A 17978-nucleotide genomic window follows, 5' to 3' on the forward strand; every position below is an offset into this window, starting at 1 on the left:
CTGGGTAGTTGTTGTTGTTGTTGTTGCCTTTCTATAATATTAAATAATTCTATTTCATTCTTTATCATACCTTTTTATATAATAATTATACATCGTACCTCACTTTTTCATTGTAATATTGCAAGTTTATTTTTTATATTGTTGGTTCATAACATCATAAAATGACGACAAATAATACAATCTATCCAAACATTGTATATATCAAATGATACAGTACAATACAATATATTATGCAACGATATATAATAACCATCCAAACAAGTTGTTAGTTACCAAAAAAACGATAGGCACTTAGTAACGTAATAGCATAAAAGAGGTTTTTAGGCCATGAGATCTGAGGTTGCGATGGTGGAAAGAGAAGTAAAAAAAAATTGGAGAAAAGAATCTTGGATGAAGAATCATTTCTCGATTTGTGCGTGTTATTTTTATACAGAAGTCATGCTAATCTTATCTATATCATTTCAATTTTATCGGATGTCCTAAAAGGATGAATCTTGAACGAAGAGAAGTAAATATATAGTATTAAGGAATTAATTCTATTTGGAAGTTCTATTTACAAAAACTTTAGTACAGAAACAAGAGGTTGTCATAACTCTTTGACCTCCTGTTTGAAAGAAAAGAAACACATGCATAAAGTAAAAATGAAGAAATTAATAAAGAAAATCATCTCATCACCGAATAATAGCTATCTAGATTCTATTCTTCTACAGCTCTTGAATTTTGGAAAAAAATGCATCTGTCCACACTATGAAGAAGCCCAATATCATCAATATTGGACAAATCTTCATCTCTTTCTTGATCATAATCAATGGAGATATTCAAATCCAAAGAAAGACAAGGACTTCTTGTAGTTTCTTCAGATGATTTTTGCTTCACAGTAGGAGAACAAGCTCTTGACTTAGAACTAAAATTCTCACAACTCAAAATGATAATGGCATCATTTAGACTCAATTCTTCACCACTTGAATTTGTGACAATTCCTCTTTCAATAGCTTTCTTGATTCCCCTTTGAGAAAAATAATCCACTTGTTCAATATCTTCTAAGAAGAAAACACAACGAGAATTATTAGAAGAAACTACTGCTTGAGCAAATTTGTCAATGTAGCTCCAACTTTGTTCATTTCTTGACCTTTTGTTCCTAAAATCTTCTGTTGAATCTGCCTTAAAACTGCTCAAAGCAATTGATACAAAATTAGAATATGATCCAAACACAACCTTTGCCAATTCTCTAGCAATTTTCTCCTTGGCTTGAACATCAGGACCTTGGAAAAATAACCAAGTTTCTTCTTTTGCTTCACTATCAATATTTAGTGATTTTTCTTTTCTTCTAATCATTCCAGACCTGCATTGCAATATTGTGGCAGCAATTTCATGGACAATTTCCTTTTGCCATGGGACTATTTCCTCTAATGCATTGGACAAAATGTTCAAATTTTCAGAATTGAATTCCTTCAACTTTGGAACACACTCCATTTCCATAATAACATCACTTGAATTAAAAGCAGAATTAGGGGTAGAGTTTGGAGTAGATGATAATAATGCAACATTATTTCCTTTGTCGTTGTTGTGGTCAGGAATGTAGATTCTTAAACTTGTCTCACATGTTTTCCTATTGGCCCAAAATGGCAAATTATGGTCCAAATTTGCATTTGAAGAAGGAAAGGACAAACTTCTTTCAAAACTTTTAGTCTGTTTATGCATAGAACTGCATGTTGTAATCCACTTGTTGTGCAGCTCTTTGACCGATACACAGTTCTGAATTGGAAAAAGAAAAGTTAGTTTTCTAGAAAAAAGAGAAAGGAAAAGAAGAAGGCGTTGTTTTGATGTGTGGAAAGCTAAAGATTCGAAAAATAACCTGATCATTATTAGGAGTAGTACTATTTCTTTGCATCTCATCTTGAAGCCATGAAGGTAGACTTGACAACGTAGACTCACTGTTAAAAGCACTGTTTTGTGTATCACTGTTAAGAAAATTCAAAGGCAAAAATGAAGTATGAGTTTGATATAAACATTATATTGCTCAAGAACAGCATGCAACCTTTTTTGTTTGTTGGAGAAACTAAAGGGTCATTCACAATTAAATGGGAGGAAAAGAAAGTAAAGGAAAAAAGAAGAAGATCGAGAAACAGCGATGCTTTTGAGGAATGCTTATAGAAAACATAAAAGAGGGTAATGCTTTTCTTCTTTCTAGATCTTTTATCTTTTTCACCACAAAATCTTGGGTTACTCTCTTCAAAATGAATTCCAAGAAACCTAATTTGATCAGTTTTTGGGTGTAAAGTTATGTTGCTCGATTTCTCTAAAATTTTAGTTGCCCTCTGTGTGTCGAATGCAAAAAAATGCATAATATTTGAAGGATAAAAACAATATGACTGACAATTTTAGAATATCCGAGGAACACAGTCGGTAAGGCATATGGAAGATGGAATACTAAGTCCAATTTAAAGTAAAAATTCAACAAAACAAAAAGGCAAGAAAAGAATGAATTCATAATTAGTCAGTCAAAAACAGTTATTACCTGTCAGGTTTAAGACTGAGGCCCAAACTGCCACCAGGGACTGTAACAGGATGCAGACCCCAAATAGATTCCAATGAATTGTTACCACTTTTGCATCTCATGTAAGTTTGAAATGTTGCAATTCCCACAAGCCAAAAATTTTCATTTTCCCCAAAACTACATACCAATCTCCCAAGTTCCATAATCATGTGCTCCACAGAACAATAGTAGCTAATTCTCCCTTGCCCACCACAACTATTAACCCTAAAATCAGCAATCCATTTAAGATCTCCTAAGTACAAAACAACTCCTTTTGCTACTAAACTCTTGACAAGACAAGTCAACTCTCCTATTCTTTGTTCAACTTCTTCTCTTTGGATATTACCAAAAGTTAAAAGTGGTAAACTAATGAACTTCACTTCTTTTAAAACTTGAGGGACATCTCTATTATCAACTTTATTCATCACCCCTTTAATCACACCTTCTAAACTATCAAGACATTCACCAACTATCACAATACTTTTCTTTCTTTTGTTCATTAAACTTTCCACTACACTCATCACATCCTCATCTTTAACAGAAATAGGAGTAATTACTTTACTACTTGTTACTACTTGGCTATTTTCTTTACTTGAATTAGGAGAAGGATTTTGAGAGCAAAGCTCTAAAGAAACAGCTTGTTCCACATTGGTTTTGACTTGAGGACTAGAAAAACCAGCTTCCCTCATAACCCTACTCACACTAGGATCATCTAATATAGAAATAATAAGTTGCTCAAGCTCTATTTTCACAGCTAAAAGAGGCTGTTGTTGATTCTCAATCGACCCTCGCCTTTGGTGGGCTTGGGCTCGCTTGAAGGCAGCAATAAGCGCGTTAGAAATGGAAGGATACTGAGATTGATGATGATGGCCATGGCCTAATAACATGGGGCTAGAAGACGTTGCAGGTAGGCGATTTAATGCAACGTTGAAGCAAAGCTCTAGGGCTTTGCATTGGAGGGGATGAGAATGAGATTGAAGACAAGCTGTTTTGAAAATACCATTTGAAGAAGAAAGCATAGTGTTTGCTACATGAAGAGGTGTTACTTGGGCATGGCCGCGACGTTTAGCAAGTTGCACAGCTTGTTTTACAACAGCTGCTGCTTCAGTTGTTAGAGCTTGTTGTATTGTGCAGCCTCCTGTTCTCATATTTTGATGAATTATTCACTTCTAAAGAAGGAAAAAAGAAGTTGGAAAGTTGTAGGATTAAGGAAGTGAAAATCTTGTTTTCATGTGTACAAAGTTAGGAGTAGCAAAAATAGAAAGAAGCTAGAAACTTGATAGTTTAATTTGTGCTGTATTTGACTGGAATTGAAGAAGAGATCCAAAGAACTCAAGAAAACCCTAAGAAGCCTTTGCAAAGATGTACAGAAGCTGAAATCTATTCTAGGATTGTGTAAAGAGAGGAGAACAGAATTGAAGAAATAATATAAGGGGGGAGGGGATATTTTATATGTATATATTTTACAGTGAGTGTGTGTGTATGGGGGGGGGGGGGTTGTTCTTTTCTTGTAAGTGAGGTAAATTTTGGGGTTCAAAGGAAATTTTGTAGTGGAAAGTGGAATGCATGTGCTGACAAGGAGGATGAATTATACCAGTACTAAAGGCAACTCAGCCTTACTCTGCTTGTATACACACATTATTTTAGTATAAATATACAAATAAATCTACTTTTAGGACATGGAATGTGGAAGTGGAACTCTCCCTTTCATGCAATTATTATACTAGTCTTTAGCTATTTAATTCATAAAGGTAATATAGTATTGGATATATATGAACGCATCTATATTGTACATTTGGAACAGCAAAATCTTGGTCTGATCGTACATCAATTTTTAGTGGTTATAGCATTTTGACATGCACCTGGAGAAAAAGGTACAAGATTGGAAATAGCTAGACTAGATACAACACTAGGTTTAACTTTAACTCAAAAGACGGAATTTCCTCCAAACCTCTCCCTTCTCAAAAGCAAAAAAAAATAAAAGAATATATGAATTTTAAAAAGAAAAATGCTTTACAAAATCTATATCTTAACTTTTTTGAAAAATGTTATGGAACTCTGATAATAGTTTATTAAGGAAATTAATTTCTAACTTTAATGCTTTAATGCCTTCGCTCCTCCAATTAGTAGAAATCTTTGAATCGTTTAGCAACTAGTTGAAAAGGAATTAAATGTGACTGCCTCATGTATTTGAAAAGAAGAGGAGGAGAAATTAGTTCTTTTTTTATTTTTATTTTTAGGAATCACTCTTGCAAAAGGCCTATGAAGTTCTAACTTCTAAATTCTAATATATATGTACTGATCACGCCCAACTATGCCTTATAAAAAGGATTAAGCAGTCGTTGCAAATATAATTCGGTTTACAAGTCCGGAGTCGAATCTCACAGAGAACTAAAGCTTAGCTACACCTGTTCAATATTGCTAAGAAACACAAGGCCAAACAATTTCCTAATTATAGAGATGATAATATTTATTTCTAACTAATTAACTAACAACTATTATAAAGTAGTAAAATTATCAACTAACAAGAATGAAATTTGAGACAAGACTAAGGAGGTCTAGAGTTATGATTTCCCCAATTGTCAAAATCTTTTCCGCTACGTTTCCTATAAATTTGCCTAAGTCTTCTCTACCGATCATGAGCACTCTAACTGTCGTAACTCTCTCCCGAGTAATTACCACAATTTACTAGACATATTCTCCCAAATTACGCTAGTCGACATTAAGTACAGCTCACTCAGATCGTACCAAGGTTTCGTTATCCCTAATCCCACCTTTAAACCTTCTGTATTGATCCCTCATATACGTTTAGGAGTGATGTTATTCAACAACTACCTAAATATGCACTCTCTCCAGAGTAATACATACTAAATAGGCACAACTAATTGAGGGCCCTTCAATCAACCACAAGAATAATATAGTTGAACAAATAGAGAAAATACTACGGCAAATCTATATTAATGTAACAAGAAAATTATCATCCAATAGGTTCCATCAAAACCCTAGATAACAAATTAGCTATTCATAATAGTATGCATAACTACAATACTATAATTCATAATCAATAATGAAAATAGGAAGAAGGAAGTGAAAAACTCGTAGAAGAATTCTCCGCCTTGCTCCTAATGTGTTCTTTCCTCCTTAGGTCGAATCCCCGGTCTAATATCGGTCTCTCTATCCAATCTCGGTCTCTTCTTCAAAAGTGGCATTTTTAGGTTTATTTATATGAGTAGGAAAAGACCTAAACGTGTATGCCAAGTTCTAGTCAAACCCGAAAACGAATTAAGTCTTCAAAACTCGGATTGAACCTGGCCCCAGACCTGGCATCGCCAGCCTAATGCCTGGTTTAGCCTGGCTTTTGGATGGTCTCGCCAGGATAAAGCCTGGTTAAGCTGACCTTTGCCTGGCCTCGCCAGGTCTCTCCTTTTCAATGTTCTCGAGCACACTTTCAACGTTTATGTATCCTTTTTGCTCTACTTTCATCTCCAATTCACCTACACATAAAATAGACTCCATTATGCGCAAATAAAGTGTAATTTATCATTAAAGCATGTAAAATGCAAGGCACATAATGTACGAAACTATGGAATTATAGCTACACATCAATACCCCATACTTAAACATTGCTCGTCCTCGAGCAATCAAACTACACTTATAGACACGACTTTTTTAAACAATTCTCCTAACTCATTACACCAAGAATTTTTAAAATAGTTTAAGCACACAAGTGTGACATCCTCGCCTCAAGATTCGACTCACAAATACCATACTTTATTCATAATTTACTTACTTACTCTAACATGAATGTCAACAACATTACCTTTCCTTTATGAATCATGTGCCCTCACCCAATCAAAGAGCTTAGTTCCACACACAATGAATTTTAAGAACATAGGAACTCAAGATAGACAAAATTCACTTGCTCTCAGAAATAACATTCATATGCCACAAATGATGCACCATAGGCTTGCCCGTAGTGTAATACTCTACTAATCGAGTTCATTCAGTATAAGATCAAGTAGGACTTTCATTGGTTGTAATGTAGGCTGCGGGTCGGGTAAGATACATTTGGATATGAGTGACTACACCTCCCTTAAGTACTATAATACATATACTTTAACACACATCCCATACTTATGCCAAACCAAACATTCCACCTTCACTTCAATTTATATTACCCCATATTTCTTTAAGCATAAGTATATCACTAGCCACCATCATCAAGACTTATTTTTCATTTTTTTTAAGTGGCTTCGATTGTTAACTCTTTTTTTTTTCTTAATGCACCTTTCTCCTTATTTCAATTGTTCCACTCAAAAGCCAGCCCACCACCCCACACTTTGACTTTTTCATAATTTCTCACAATTCAAGTGCTTATGAGAGGTTACAAGGTTCAAATATATGATCTGTTAAAATAAAGGGGTACGGCTTGTAATGTGGATACCAAACAAACATGATTATAGGATCAACGAGGTTAACTACGATACATAATATTTAGGTAGGTAAACTTTATATATCTAACTTAATAAAGAAACGCCTATATCACTTCCTAGACTGAACAATACTACTATTTCGCTTCGCACACACACGGGAAAAGTTATAGACATCAAATGCAGTGCATAGAATACATACAAAACCTCACACAAACATGGCACATCATTCACTCAGGATTGGTTTCATCGCGACACTTGAGTCAAAGTAGTTAAGAAAAATTAAGAATCTACGATTTGAGATATTTATGCGAGAGTCAAAAATAAGCGTCACAATCATAGTACTAACTATTCTCAAGGCATAACAAACCTAAAAGATATCGCTGCAATTCAATTCATCTCACACTAGCTCCTACTCCTAAAAAATATAAAACTAACTACACCCGATTCAAACAAAATTTTTGAAAAAGAACCGTGGCATAAAAAAAACCAAGGGAGAATTACTACACTACCTACAAAGAAAATCTTTTTTTTAGACTTAAATCCCTCAAGAAAAAAAAATTAATTAATTAAACTAACACAACTAAAATAGCATAGAAATCACCCAGACAATCTCCTCACCCCACACTTAAAATTGTGGATTGTCCCCGATGCACATCATAACTAATAAGAGGGTAAAAGAAACTCTGTGGTAGGCCAAAGGCCGAAGCACTAGCAACTCATGGGGTACTCAGACTTCTCCCATGCTTGGTCCTTCGTGCGGGTACCTCACACTTAGTTCCAACCATCTGGTTTGCTGTTGCATCCTTCCAATAGCTTTGCTTTCCATGCTCCTAGAAAATCAAAAATCGACACTACAAAAATAATAAAAAAAAATAAAAGAAACAGTAAAGCTGGGTTGCCTCCCAACAAGCGCTTGATTTAACGTCGCGGTACGACGCGAATCACTTTCTGCCTCCACTTTGAACTTATGAATTGGACCCAAAGTTTTGATTCTGCTCTATGATCATGCTCCTGGGGTGGTAGAACGAATCTGACTGGCCCAATAAAACAATGTAGTATTATGCAGTTCTTGGCCTTTAGATGAGATGTGTATTCCCGACTTTCTGGCAAGAAGAATTTCAGAATGTAGGCACCTTGTTCCTCATTCCTTGACTCCTCAAGTGGCCCGGATGACTCTATTTCTATATCATCATCCAAATACAATGTGAAAAAATGCTTGGAGTGTGGACCAATGCGCTTAACTACATGAACATTGGGACTGTCTACATCCTCAACACTAATGACACTAGAGTCAACTAAATATTTATCATAAATGTCCTTGCTTGACTCTAGTATCTCTTCTACAACATCGACATCCTCAAATTCTAGTTTGATTGATTGTTGGTGTTCTACTATAGACCCCTCTATTGGTACCTCAATTTCTGCATCTAATTCACGCTCTTCTTGGATACTATTCACAGTATTGGCTTATTGAGCATTAAGATCTTCAACGAGTTGACTCACTTGAACTTTCAAGTTGTGAATAGTTTCCTCTTGCCTTTCTATCTGCAACTGTCTTTTACTATTTTGTTCCACAAGGCACTTTAACATATCATATTGTTCCATAAAGCACTTTTGCATATCCTTGATCTCTTTCAGGTCATCATCCCTGGGTTCTTTATTCCTATTAATTTCACAAAAAAAAAAAAGAACCATCAAAGTAAGGGGTTGGGGGAACACAAGAAATATAGGCACAACCATGAAAGTGACCATCTTGACCACCATATATATCACACACATTTCACACATAAGATTGAGTTGGTGCACATAACTCGCTCTCGGAAATATTTTGATAATTTTTTCAAAGGTGGTTTCCACCACTATATGCATAAGGAGGATCAAAAGCAGAATTACCAACATCAAAACTCACATAATTCCAAGATGCCATGTTTTAAAAATTAACAAGTAAAACAAAAATAAAATAAAATCAAATCAAATACAAGAAAGCAAAAATAAAAGTTCAAACTTGCAACCTAGCAATATATACACCTACAGCTAAACCGTTAGTTCCCCGGCAACGGCGCCAAAATTTGATCACACCCAACTATGCCTTATAAAAAGGACTAAGCGGTCGTTGCAAATATAATCTGGTTTACAAGTCCGGAGTCGAATCCCACAGAGAACTAAGGCTTAGCTACAATTGTTGAATATCGCTAAGAAACACAAGGCCAAATAATTTCCTAATTATAGAGATGATAATATTTATTTCTAACTAATTAACTAACAACTATTATAAAGTAGTAAAATTATCAACTAACAAGGATGAAATTTGAGACAAGACTAAGGAGGTCTAGAGTTATGATTTTCCCAATTGTCAAAATCTTTTCTGCTACGTTTTCTATAAATTTGCCTAAGTCTTCTCTACCGATCATGAGCACTCTAACTGTCGTAACTCTCTCCCGAGTAATTACCACAATTTACTAGACATATTCTCCCGAATTACGCTAGTCGACATTAAGTACAGCTCACTCAGATCGCACCAAGGTTTCGTTATCCCTAATCCCACCTTTAAACCTTCTGTATTGATCCCTCATATACGTTTAGGAGTGATGTTATTCAACAACTACCTAAATATGCACTCTCTCCAGAGTAATACATACTAAATAGGCACAACTAATTGAGGGCCGTTCAATCAACCACAAGAATAATATAGTTGAACAAATAGAGAAAATACTACGACAAATCTACATTAACGTAACAAGAAAATCATCCTCCAATAGGTTCCATCAAAACCCTAGATAACAAATTAGCTATTCATAATAGTATGCATAACTACAATACTATAATTCATAATCAATAATGAAAATAGGAAGAAGGAAGTGAAAAACTCGTAGAAGAATTCTCCGCCTTGCTCCTAGTGTGTTCTTTCCTCCTTAGGTCGAATCCCCGATCTAATGTCGGTCTCTCTGTCCAATCTCCGTCTCTTCTTCAAAAGTGGCATTTTTAGGTCTATTTATATGTGTAGGAAAAGACCTAAACGTGTATGCCAAGTTCTAGTCAAACCCGGAAGCGAATTAAGTCTTCAAAACTCGGATTGGACCTGGCGTCGCCAGCCTAACGCCTGATTCAACCTGGCTTTTGGATGGCCTCGCCAGGCTAAAGCCTGGTTAAGCTGGCCTTTGAGTGGCCTCGCCAGGTCTCTCATTTTCACTGTTCTCAAGCACACTTTCAACGTTTAAATATCTCTTTTGCTCTACTTTCATCTCCAACTCACCTAAACATAAAATAGACTCTATTATGCGCAAATAAAGTATAATTTATCATTAAAGCATGTAAAATACAAGACACATAATGTACGTAACTATGGAATTATAGCCACACATCATGTACATAGGAAAATGAAAGAGAAAGAAGAGGTGTGGAAAGGGCATCTGTCCGAGGGAATCAGCAATTCTGTACAATTCTCTTTTAAACTCAAGACAAGGAATAAAGGGTTTCAATATAGTACTAATTTATATGTTACTTTTTATTTTTTGAGATTCAAACTTTTTAATTTTAACGGTATGTTTGAATATATAGAATTTTTAAATTTTTCGAAATAAAATTTATATATTTAAAAACTACAAAAAAATATTATAAATCACAATAATTAATAATTCAAAATATTTAAGGGCATATTAAAAAATTACGGTCAAAGAAACTCTCAAAATAGGAATAGCATCTCATAAATTGGGACGGAGCGATGATTAATTGACTACTTATTACATGGACACATGTCTAATAAATTGTTTAATTTGATCTCATATGTAGTTCTAGGTAAGGATTCACTCTTGCAAACGGCCTATGAAGTTCTAATCAACCTAGCGGCGAATCCAATTATGCACATTCAGTAGAACACTGATGTTTTAAGATGGAACTTATTATATGTGTAAAAAATAAGTATAATTATACAGTTCAAGTATATGTTTAGAACTCGCTCACTTCATTTAGATTATACAATATTTAAATTCTATATCTGATCAACTTGTGTAGTGTCTACCCTAATATTTAGTTGTTTAACGCTCAATCCTTCTTAGTTTTCCTTAATTAAGATTATTTCATGTGGAATTTTAATTATTCTACTTCTATGTTTCAGTAACTTGATTACTTATTTAATCTTTCTAGTGAAGACGACCAATCAAATAACGTCCATCGACCATTGTTCTCCAAATAATTAGAGATACTAGTCTAAAACTTCAAATAGTCAATCTGTTTGACGTTCTTCCCTTTACGTTTATAAGGAGGTTTGTGGGGGCGATTTTCATTTTTGTCTTGGACCATGCAATAAGTTAGTGGTCTCATTCTTTAACAGCGTGAGATATTTAACATATAAAGAAGAGCTATTCCACTCTGAATCCACCGCATATACCTTTGCAAAAACCGATAGAGAAACAAAATCAAGAAATAAACCAATTAAGACAAAATGTATAATAAGTATGAACATATTGTACACAATTAACGAAAGATCTCCTTTTTGTTCATCATCCCCATATAAAGTGAGTTTATGCAGGGAATTCTCTTTTTTCCTTTTGTGGGTTTTTGCTGCTACCCTCTGAGAGTGACTTGTGGGATCTCAATTAGAAGAATACCCTAAGAATGTTTCTAGAGAGGTCCCAATTAGAAGAATGTTTAGCATTTCAAATGAAGAGACATGACAAAGGGCCCTTGTCATGATCGTATGGGAATGTCTCCAAATTCCAGCCGGCCTTATTTCTCTTTGTTTCAGCCATCTTTAAAAATTAAAGCATATTTATTTAAATAGAAGGAAAAATTGTATTGTATAACCGCTCTCAAAATAATAGTCAAAATATATATATATTTTTAATATTTTTTGTGTATCTATACATTTATGTATGTTATATGCAAATTTTATATAATTTTGTGGCTACTCGACGTAGATAGTTTCAGCCGAGGATTAAAAGTGATATTTACCCTCATTATTATGTTGATTGTTAAGTACCACCAACACAATGAAAACCTCTAATGTAGTGATATAAAGTTTTCAATAAAAATATTTTAGATTATAAGTTCGACTTCTAGTTGCGACATTTCATTTGGCATTAACTGATTTCTTTTGTCTTCAATCCTGCTTCCACCTTGACCCCGATCATCATGGACGGAGTTATGGACGAAGTTAGGGGCGTTCCTTTTTCGAAAAGTTATACTGTATATAAATTTATATGTATATAAGGTCAAATCTTTGACCTTTTCGCGTATTTACTTTTTTAATTTTATGTATTCCTTTGATGAAAATACAACCTCCGCTGATCCCGACCCCTCTACCAAAAAGAAAGAAAAAAAATATTAAAGCAAAGAAAGCCTGTCAACTTCGAAGTATGCATGGAAGTCATTTTTTTCTTTTTCTTGTTTTTTCTTCAAAGTATTGGTGCGGCATGGATAAAATAGAAACTTACTTCCGGTGGTTTGTGTGACAAGAAGGTACTACCAAAACTTAAAGGTATATTTTATAGAGCAATGGTCAGACCGCCTATGTTGTATGAGGCTGAGTGTTGGCCAGTCAAGAGCTCTCACGTCGAGAAGATGAAGGTAGCAGAGACGAGGATATTGAGATGGATGTGCGGGCACATCAGATTAGATAGGATTCAGAATGAAGTTATTCGGGACAAGGTGGGTGTAGCCCCTATTGAGGACAAAATGCGGGAAGCACGACTTAGATGGTTTGGACATGTAAGAAGGAGAAGCATAGACGCTCCGGTAAGGAGGTGTGAAAGGCTGACATTGGAGGGCCTTAGGAGAGGTAGAGGTAGGCCGAAGAAGAGTTAGGGTGAGGTGATTAAGCATGACATGGCGCAACTACAGCTGACCGAGGACATGACCCGTGGTAGGAAGGAGTGGAGGTCTAAGATTAGGATAGTAGGTTAGGTAGTCTAGATTATTCATACCGGTAGTGTTAGTACGTTTGGTTAGTAGTAGGCTTATTTGAATTTTGTTTTCTGCTTCTACATGGTTTTTCGACGTTGTCCCGTATTGTTTCTTGTTATTATTGTGGTACCTATGTTTGCCTGAGCCAAGGGTTTATTGAAAACAACCTCTCTACCTCCACAAAGGTAGAGGTAAGATCTGCGTACACACTACCCTCTCCAGACTCCATTACGTGGGATTATATTGGGTACGTTATTGTTGTTGTTTTTTCTTCTGCCTTGGTTCATTGCAGCTAGCTTGGTAAAGGCATTGTGAGGGAAAGTAAAAGAGCATAAAAAAACAGAAACTTTGCTGTAGTAAATGGTCCAAAACTGAAAGTATATTTATCTTCTTTCAAGGGAAGCTAATGTGCCTTATTTCAGCTGTATCATAGACTCCAGTCAAAAAACTTTATCTCTCCCCTCTTCTTTCGTGGCCTAAAAAGACATACAAAGGTTGTTTAAATGTAATAAAGAGAGTACTCTTGTAAGCTAAAAAAGGAGTGTTTGAATGAAAGCAAGGAACTCTTTTTAATTAAGCACATACAAAACAATATCACCCATACAGAGTATAAGATTTCTATCTCAATCACAAACTGTAAAAAGTTGTTCTAATATATAGATAAACCAACTGTTATTAAAAGTCATACCATTAGTTTAATTTCTTGGTAGTTCTTTTTATAGGTTGGGCCACTCCGAGATCTGTGATGCTAAAGATAGCTAGCTAGGGACCTTATCTTTTAACTATTAGTCCTGGTTTTTCCATATTTGATGCCTGGATAATGCACATTAAACCTACTTTCAAGTTTGGACTCATCTATGTTATATATATAAACTAAGAGATCCGAATTACTCTTCGATTTTATAGTCCATTACCAATGTACTTACCGGAGAATGGTAATATAACAGGATAGTGGTAAATAAAAAGAGGAGATCCTTATAGAGTCATAAAAGATCTATTTACTCCTTTGGACTCGTAACCCACTATGCATAAACTGACTCAATGTTTGGACTGCAAAGAAAATATCTGGTCTTGTAATAGCCACTAACACCAATTCCCCCACGCTGAGGATTGAACATTTGAAGCGTGAGCAATATAACATGAGGGTCCGATATGGGTGAAACATAAATTGGGTAGGTCTGGCTTCGATACCATGTTGAAATGAGCGAGCTAGGTTGAAGAAGAGAGCTTGAGAAGAAAGACGGTTATATAGAGAGAAAATATTTGAGCAAAATATATTCCAACTTAACTTCAATACAACTGTACATATATATTTCTACTATTCCTCAACTGCCTAACTTAAACAGCTTCTGACTCACTTCTAGCTAACTAACCATTTAAGAAACAAAGTACTATACTGTATTTACAATGTACAACTAATCCAGCAGCTAGTATTTTCTGCACATTTGGTCTAAAAATCATATTTGCGTTTCTTGGATTCAGGAAAAAAATCAAAAACAAAAATGACCAGAGATATGTTTCACAAAAATTCTTCAAAATATTCTCTCCAAAAAGTAATCCAAATTAATATTCAATTTTCCTTCTAAATTACTTTTCAAAAGCCATATTTTCAAAATTTAAACCTATCGAGACCCACTACAAATACCAAAGTGTTATAAGAAAAATCAAATTATGGTGGATGTCTACTCTTCCTCCATGATCTTCTCAAATGCTTAATGACATATTCAATGACATATTTCTATGCTTAATGACATATTCAATGACATATTTTTCTTCACTTTTCATGCCTATATAAAGGCCTTGTAATAGATAGAAAAATACACACAATTGAAGAAGAAAATCTCTTCCTTCTCTCTATCTCCATTTCTTGTTCATGTTTTACTAAATTGCTTTTATTTCATAACAACATGTCTTGTTCATGTTTTACTAAGTTGCTTTTATTTTATAACACGTTATCAGCACGAATTGCTCATTTCATGATCTTCTATGTCAAGACTATGTAAATTATAAGCAGGCAATGAGATCAAGTACTTTAAAAAATGTCTTGGATGATAATACAAAGATAAGTTTTACATCCATCTAAACCTATTCATATTTTCATATCTTTGCATTAACTTTATGTGCAGTGTTTAGTAAAAATATTTTTTTCAATTGTATCCAGTGAAATAAAGAACTGGAAAGGTATGTCTTATGATAGATAATTATTAAGGTAATTTAGTAATAATATTTTTACCATCACATGATGTATTTCATTGAAAGCAAAATTATCAAATATGTAGGTGATTTTACAGTACTTTGTAAATTTGGCATTCGAATATATAATCAATATAAACTTATTATAGTTGTAATTTATAATAGTCACAGTTATGCATTAAGCCTTAAATATTTTTGCTGGAAACATAAGGCCCATTCCTCTGTATTGGATTTTTTTGGTGAAGTTCTTATAGTCTTTGAAATATAAGTGGTTATAGGTTATCTGCACCTTTTCCCTAATTAATTTATTAAAATATAAAAGTGATTGTATCATTTGAAAAAAAATGGCATATATCCTAACTAGCATTTTTGTTGCAGAGGAACTGTTTCAGGATTGAAATAGTTATATATGTCTTCTTGAAAGTTAATTTACTTATGCCTATAATTATAAAGTAATAATATTTTAAAGGCTCGAGTACGAGTCCTAGTGAATTTTGGCCCTTTATGCCAAAGATTGAGTGTAAGACAATGGGTTCAAGTCCCAACGCACTATGTTAATGAAAAGACGTTGGATTCAAGTTCTAACGCATTATGGCCTAGCATGCCTTTATATGGGTAAGGCATTGGGTTTGAGTCCTAATGTACCATATTGATAATAATAATAACTAAAGAAAAAATAATATAATTTTTATGAAAAAGCATGAAGCTTGTCCCACTTGATTTGCTCCATTCTTGAAGTGAATGTGATAGCAGTGCATGATAAGTCTAAATAAAGACAAGTGGTTGACCAATGAATGTGGGCATGCGAAAGGCCAAAATAATAATAGTTATCACTATGGTAATTATAAAAAGGGAGAAATTCTTTGAAGAGAATGTGACTTGTGATAAACATTGAGATTGCATACTCATTCCTGAAAGTGAATGTGAAAATATATATATGATAAAGATTATGCATAATAATGTACTTGTGCATAGTTGAATAAATACTACAACTCACCTCTAAGGGAGGTTTGAGACAAATAGAGATAATGAATATTATTGTGTAGTTACATGAATATATCATTGGTCGCATGCATATGATACGCCAAAATATATTTTGTCATGCCTTATGAAAGTTATTAAAATCAAAATTAAAGCAAGAAATTATTTTGCTTGTGATGATTTTGAACATTACAATTATTATGATATGATTCTTTTTGTGAAGGAGGCATTCATTATATGGATAGTGTAACAAAATATCTTGTAGTACAAAAATAGTTAAGAACTCTGAAAGAACTAATTTGTTACTACCCGGATGAATGAAATTGTTCATAACATTAATATTGTAGTAAGTCTCAAAAGAAATATTTTGATTTACAAATATATTAGCCAAAGTGGTTGGGAAATATTTTGATTTACAAATATATTAGCCAAAGTGGTTGGCATATTGAGACTATAAATAAAAAGAAGATTGAATATCTTTATATTACTATAATCATACCGGCTAAATATGAAAGGTTACCTGACTTTTCTTTTATTTGTACTATACAAGTATAAGCATGATGATGCAATCACAAGCCACAAGTAAACTAGAAGTTTACTGAAATAAATATTAGTTGGCATGACCGGTTGACCATCTCGGTTAAATTATGATGCGAAAAAAATTAATTGAGAATTACATTGGCATATATTGAAGAAATATAAGATTCTTCAAGAATTCTCTTGTGCTGCTTATTCTCATGATATACCAGTTAAGGTTAGAGATTGAATCCCTTGATTTCTGGAATGAATAAAAGGTGATAAATATATGGGCCCAGTCACCTTCTATGTGGACCGTTTACTATTATATGATTTTAATAGATGCATCTATTTTATGGTCACATGTGCATTTGTTATCAACTTGTAGTTTGGCTTTTGCAAGATTGATTGCTCAAATTATTAGAGCAAAGTTCCAGAATATAAATTATGATGATTTATCTTGATAATACTGGTTTAAATCCAAGTTGGTTTAGTAAAAATTGTATGCCTCCAATTATATCTAAACCATTGGTTATGAGAACAAAATTGTCAAAATAAAATTTGGTATTTGATGTATTATTTAATATACAACAGCACTTGTAAGCATCTAGCCAAGTTATGATAAGTTCTCCCTATCACAATCGGTTCAGGGTCAGGAAATAAATAATTTCCATCTAGAAATATGAATGTGCTATATGATTTAATTGTTCCACCACAGTGCACAAAGATGGATCCCCAAATAAGGCTAGGGATATGTGTTGGTGATCCCAACAATAGGGGGAGAAAATGGGCAGCTGAAAAAGTAATACATGTAATGAATTATTATGAGTACATCGAGATCCTCGTACGAAAAAATGTGAACTTGAAGTTCAAGTGATAATTCATTTGCAAAATATTGCCGGGCGTATTTGCTGACCCAAAGCTAAATGTCATATTCAGCTGCTAATGCTCCAAATAAAATAAAGTCCATAATGAATAGAGTCCATGGCATGCATAAAGCATAATAGACTAATCGGTTCTAAAGATAAAACTCCTTGAAGAAGGAGAGGAGCAAATGTTCAAGATGGTCATAATAAGGAGGCAAGTGCTCTAGAAGAGCACCACGACATAACACTTCATAAGACCTCATGGGAGAGGCTCGGGTACCTGAAAATAATAAGATAAAGAGATCTCAATAAGTTATGTCTTTATTGAATAATAGTAGAACCGATATAAAATGATCGTCGACGATATTATTAATATAATATAGTGCTTAATATTATCAATATTGACGAGGATCTTGAGCTCAAATCTGTCATGAAATTTGGACAGATAAATGATTGGCCAAATGAAAAAGACGCAATAAAAATTGATTTCATATGAAAAATATGAAGTTGGACGGATAGTCCTAACACCTGAAAGTATAAAGTCAGTTGAGG

At 34.0% G+C, this 17978-nt stretch overlaps 1 protein-coding gene and 1 pseudogene across 1 annotated transcript; both read right to left on the reverse strand.

The window, feature by feature from the left end:
- Nucleotides 1-379: 379 nt before the first annotated feature.
- On the reverse strand, nt 380-489 carry LOC142178766 (U6 spliceosomal RNA; annotated as a pseudogene).
- Nucleotides 490-515: 26 nt separating this feature from the next.
- LOC107770288 (protein SMAX1-LIKE 3) lies at nt 516-4049 on the reverse strand. The gene is made up of 3 exons (XM_016589578.2): nt 2519-4049; nt 1856-1961; nt 516-1755 (listed from the first exon to the last, which is right to left on the reverse strand). Exons 1-3 carry the CDS (start codon nt 3682-3684, stop codon nt 697-699), a joined length of 2331 nt encoding a protein of 776 aa, XP_016445064.1. The 5' UTR covers nt 3685-4049; the 3' UTR covers nt 516-696.
- Between the last annotated feature and the right edge of the window lie 13929 nt (nt 4050-17978).

This window comes from Nicotiana tabacum, chromosome 24, assembly GCF_000715075.1.
Source record: "Nicotiana tabacum cultivar K326 chromosome 24, ASM71507v2, whole genome shotgun sequence".
NCBI classification, from domain to species: domain Eukaryota; kingdom Viridiplantae; phylum Streptophyta; class Magnoliopsida; order Solanales; family Solanaceae; genus Nicotiana; species Nicotiana tabacum.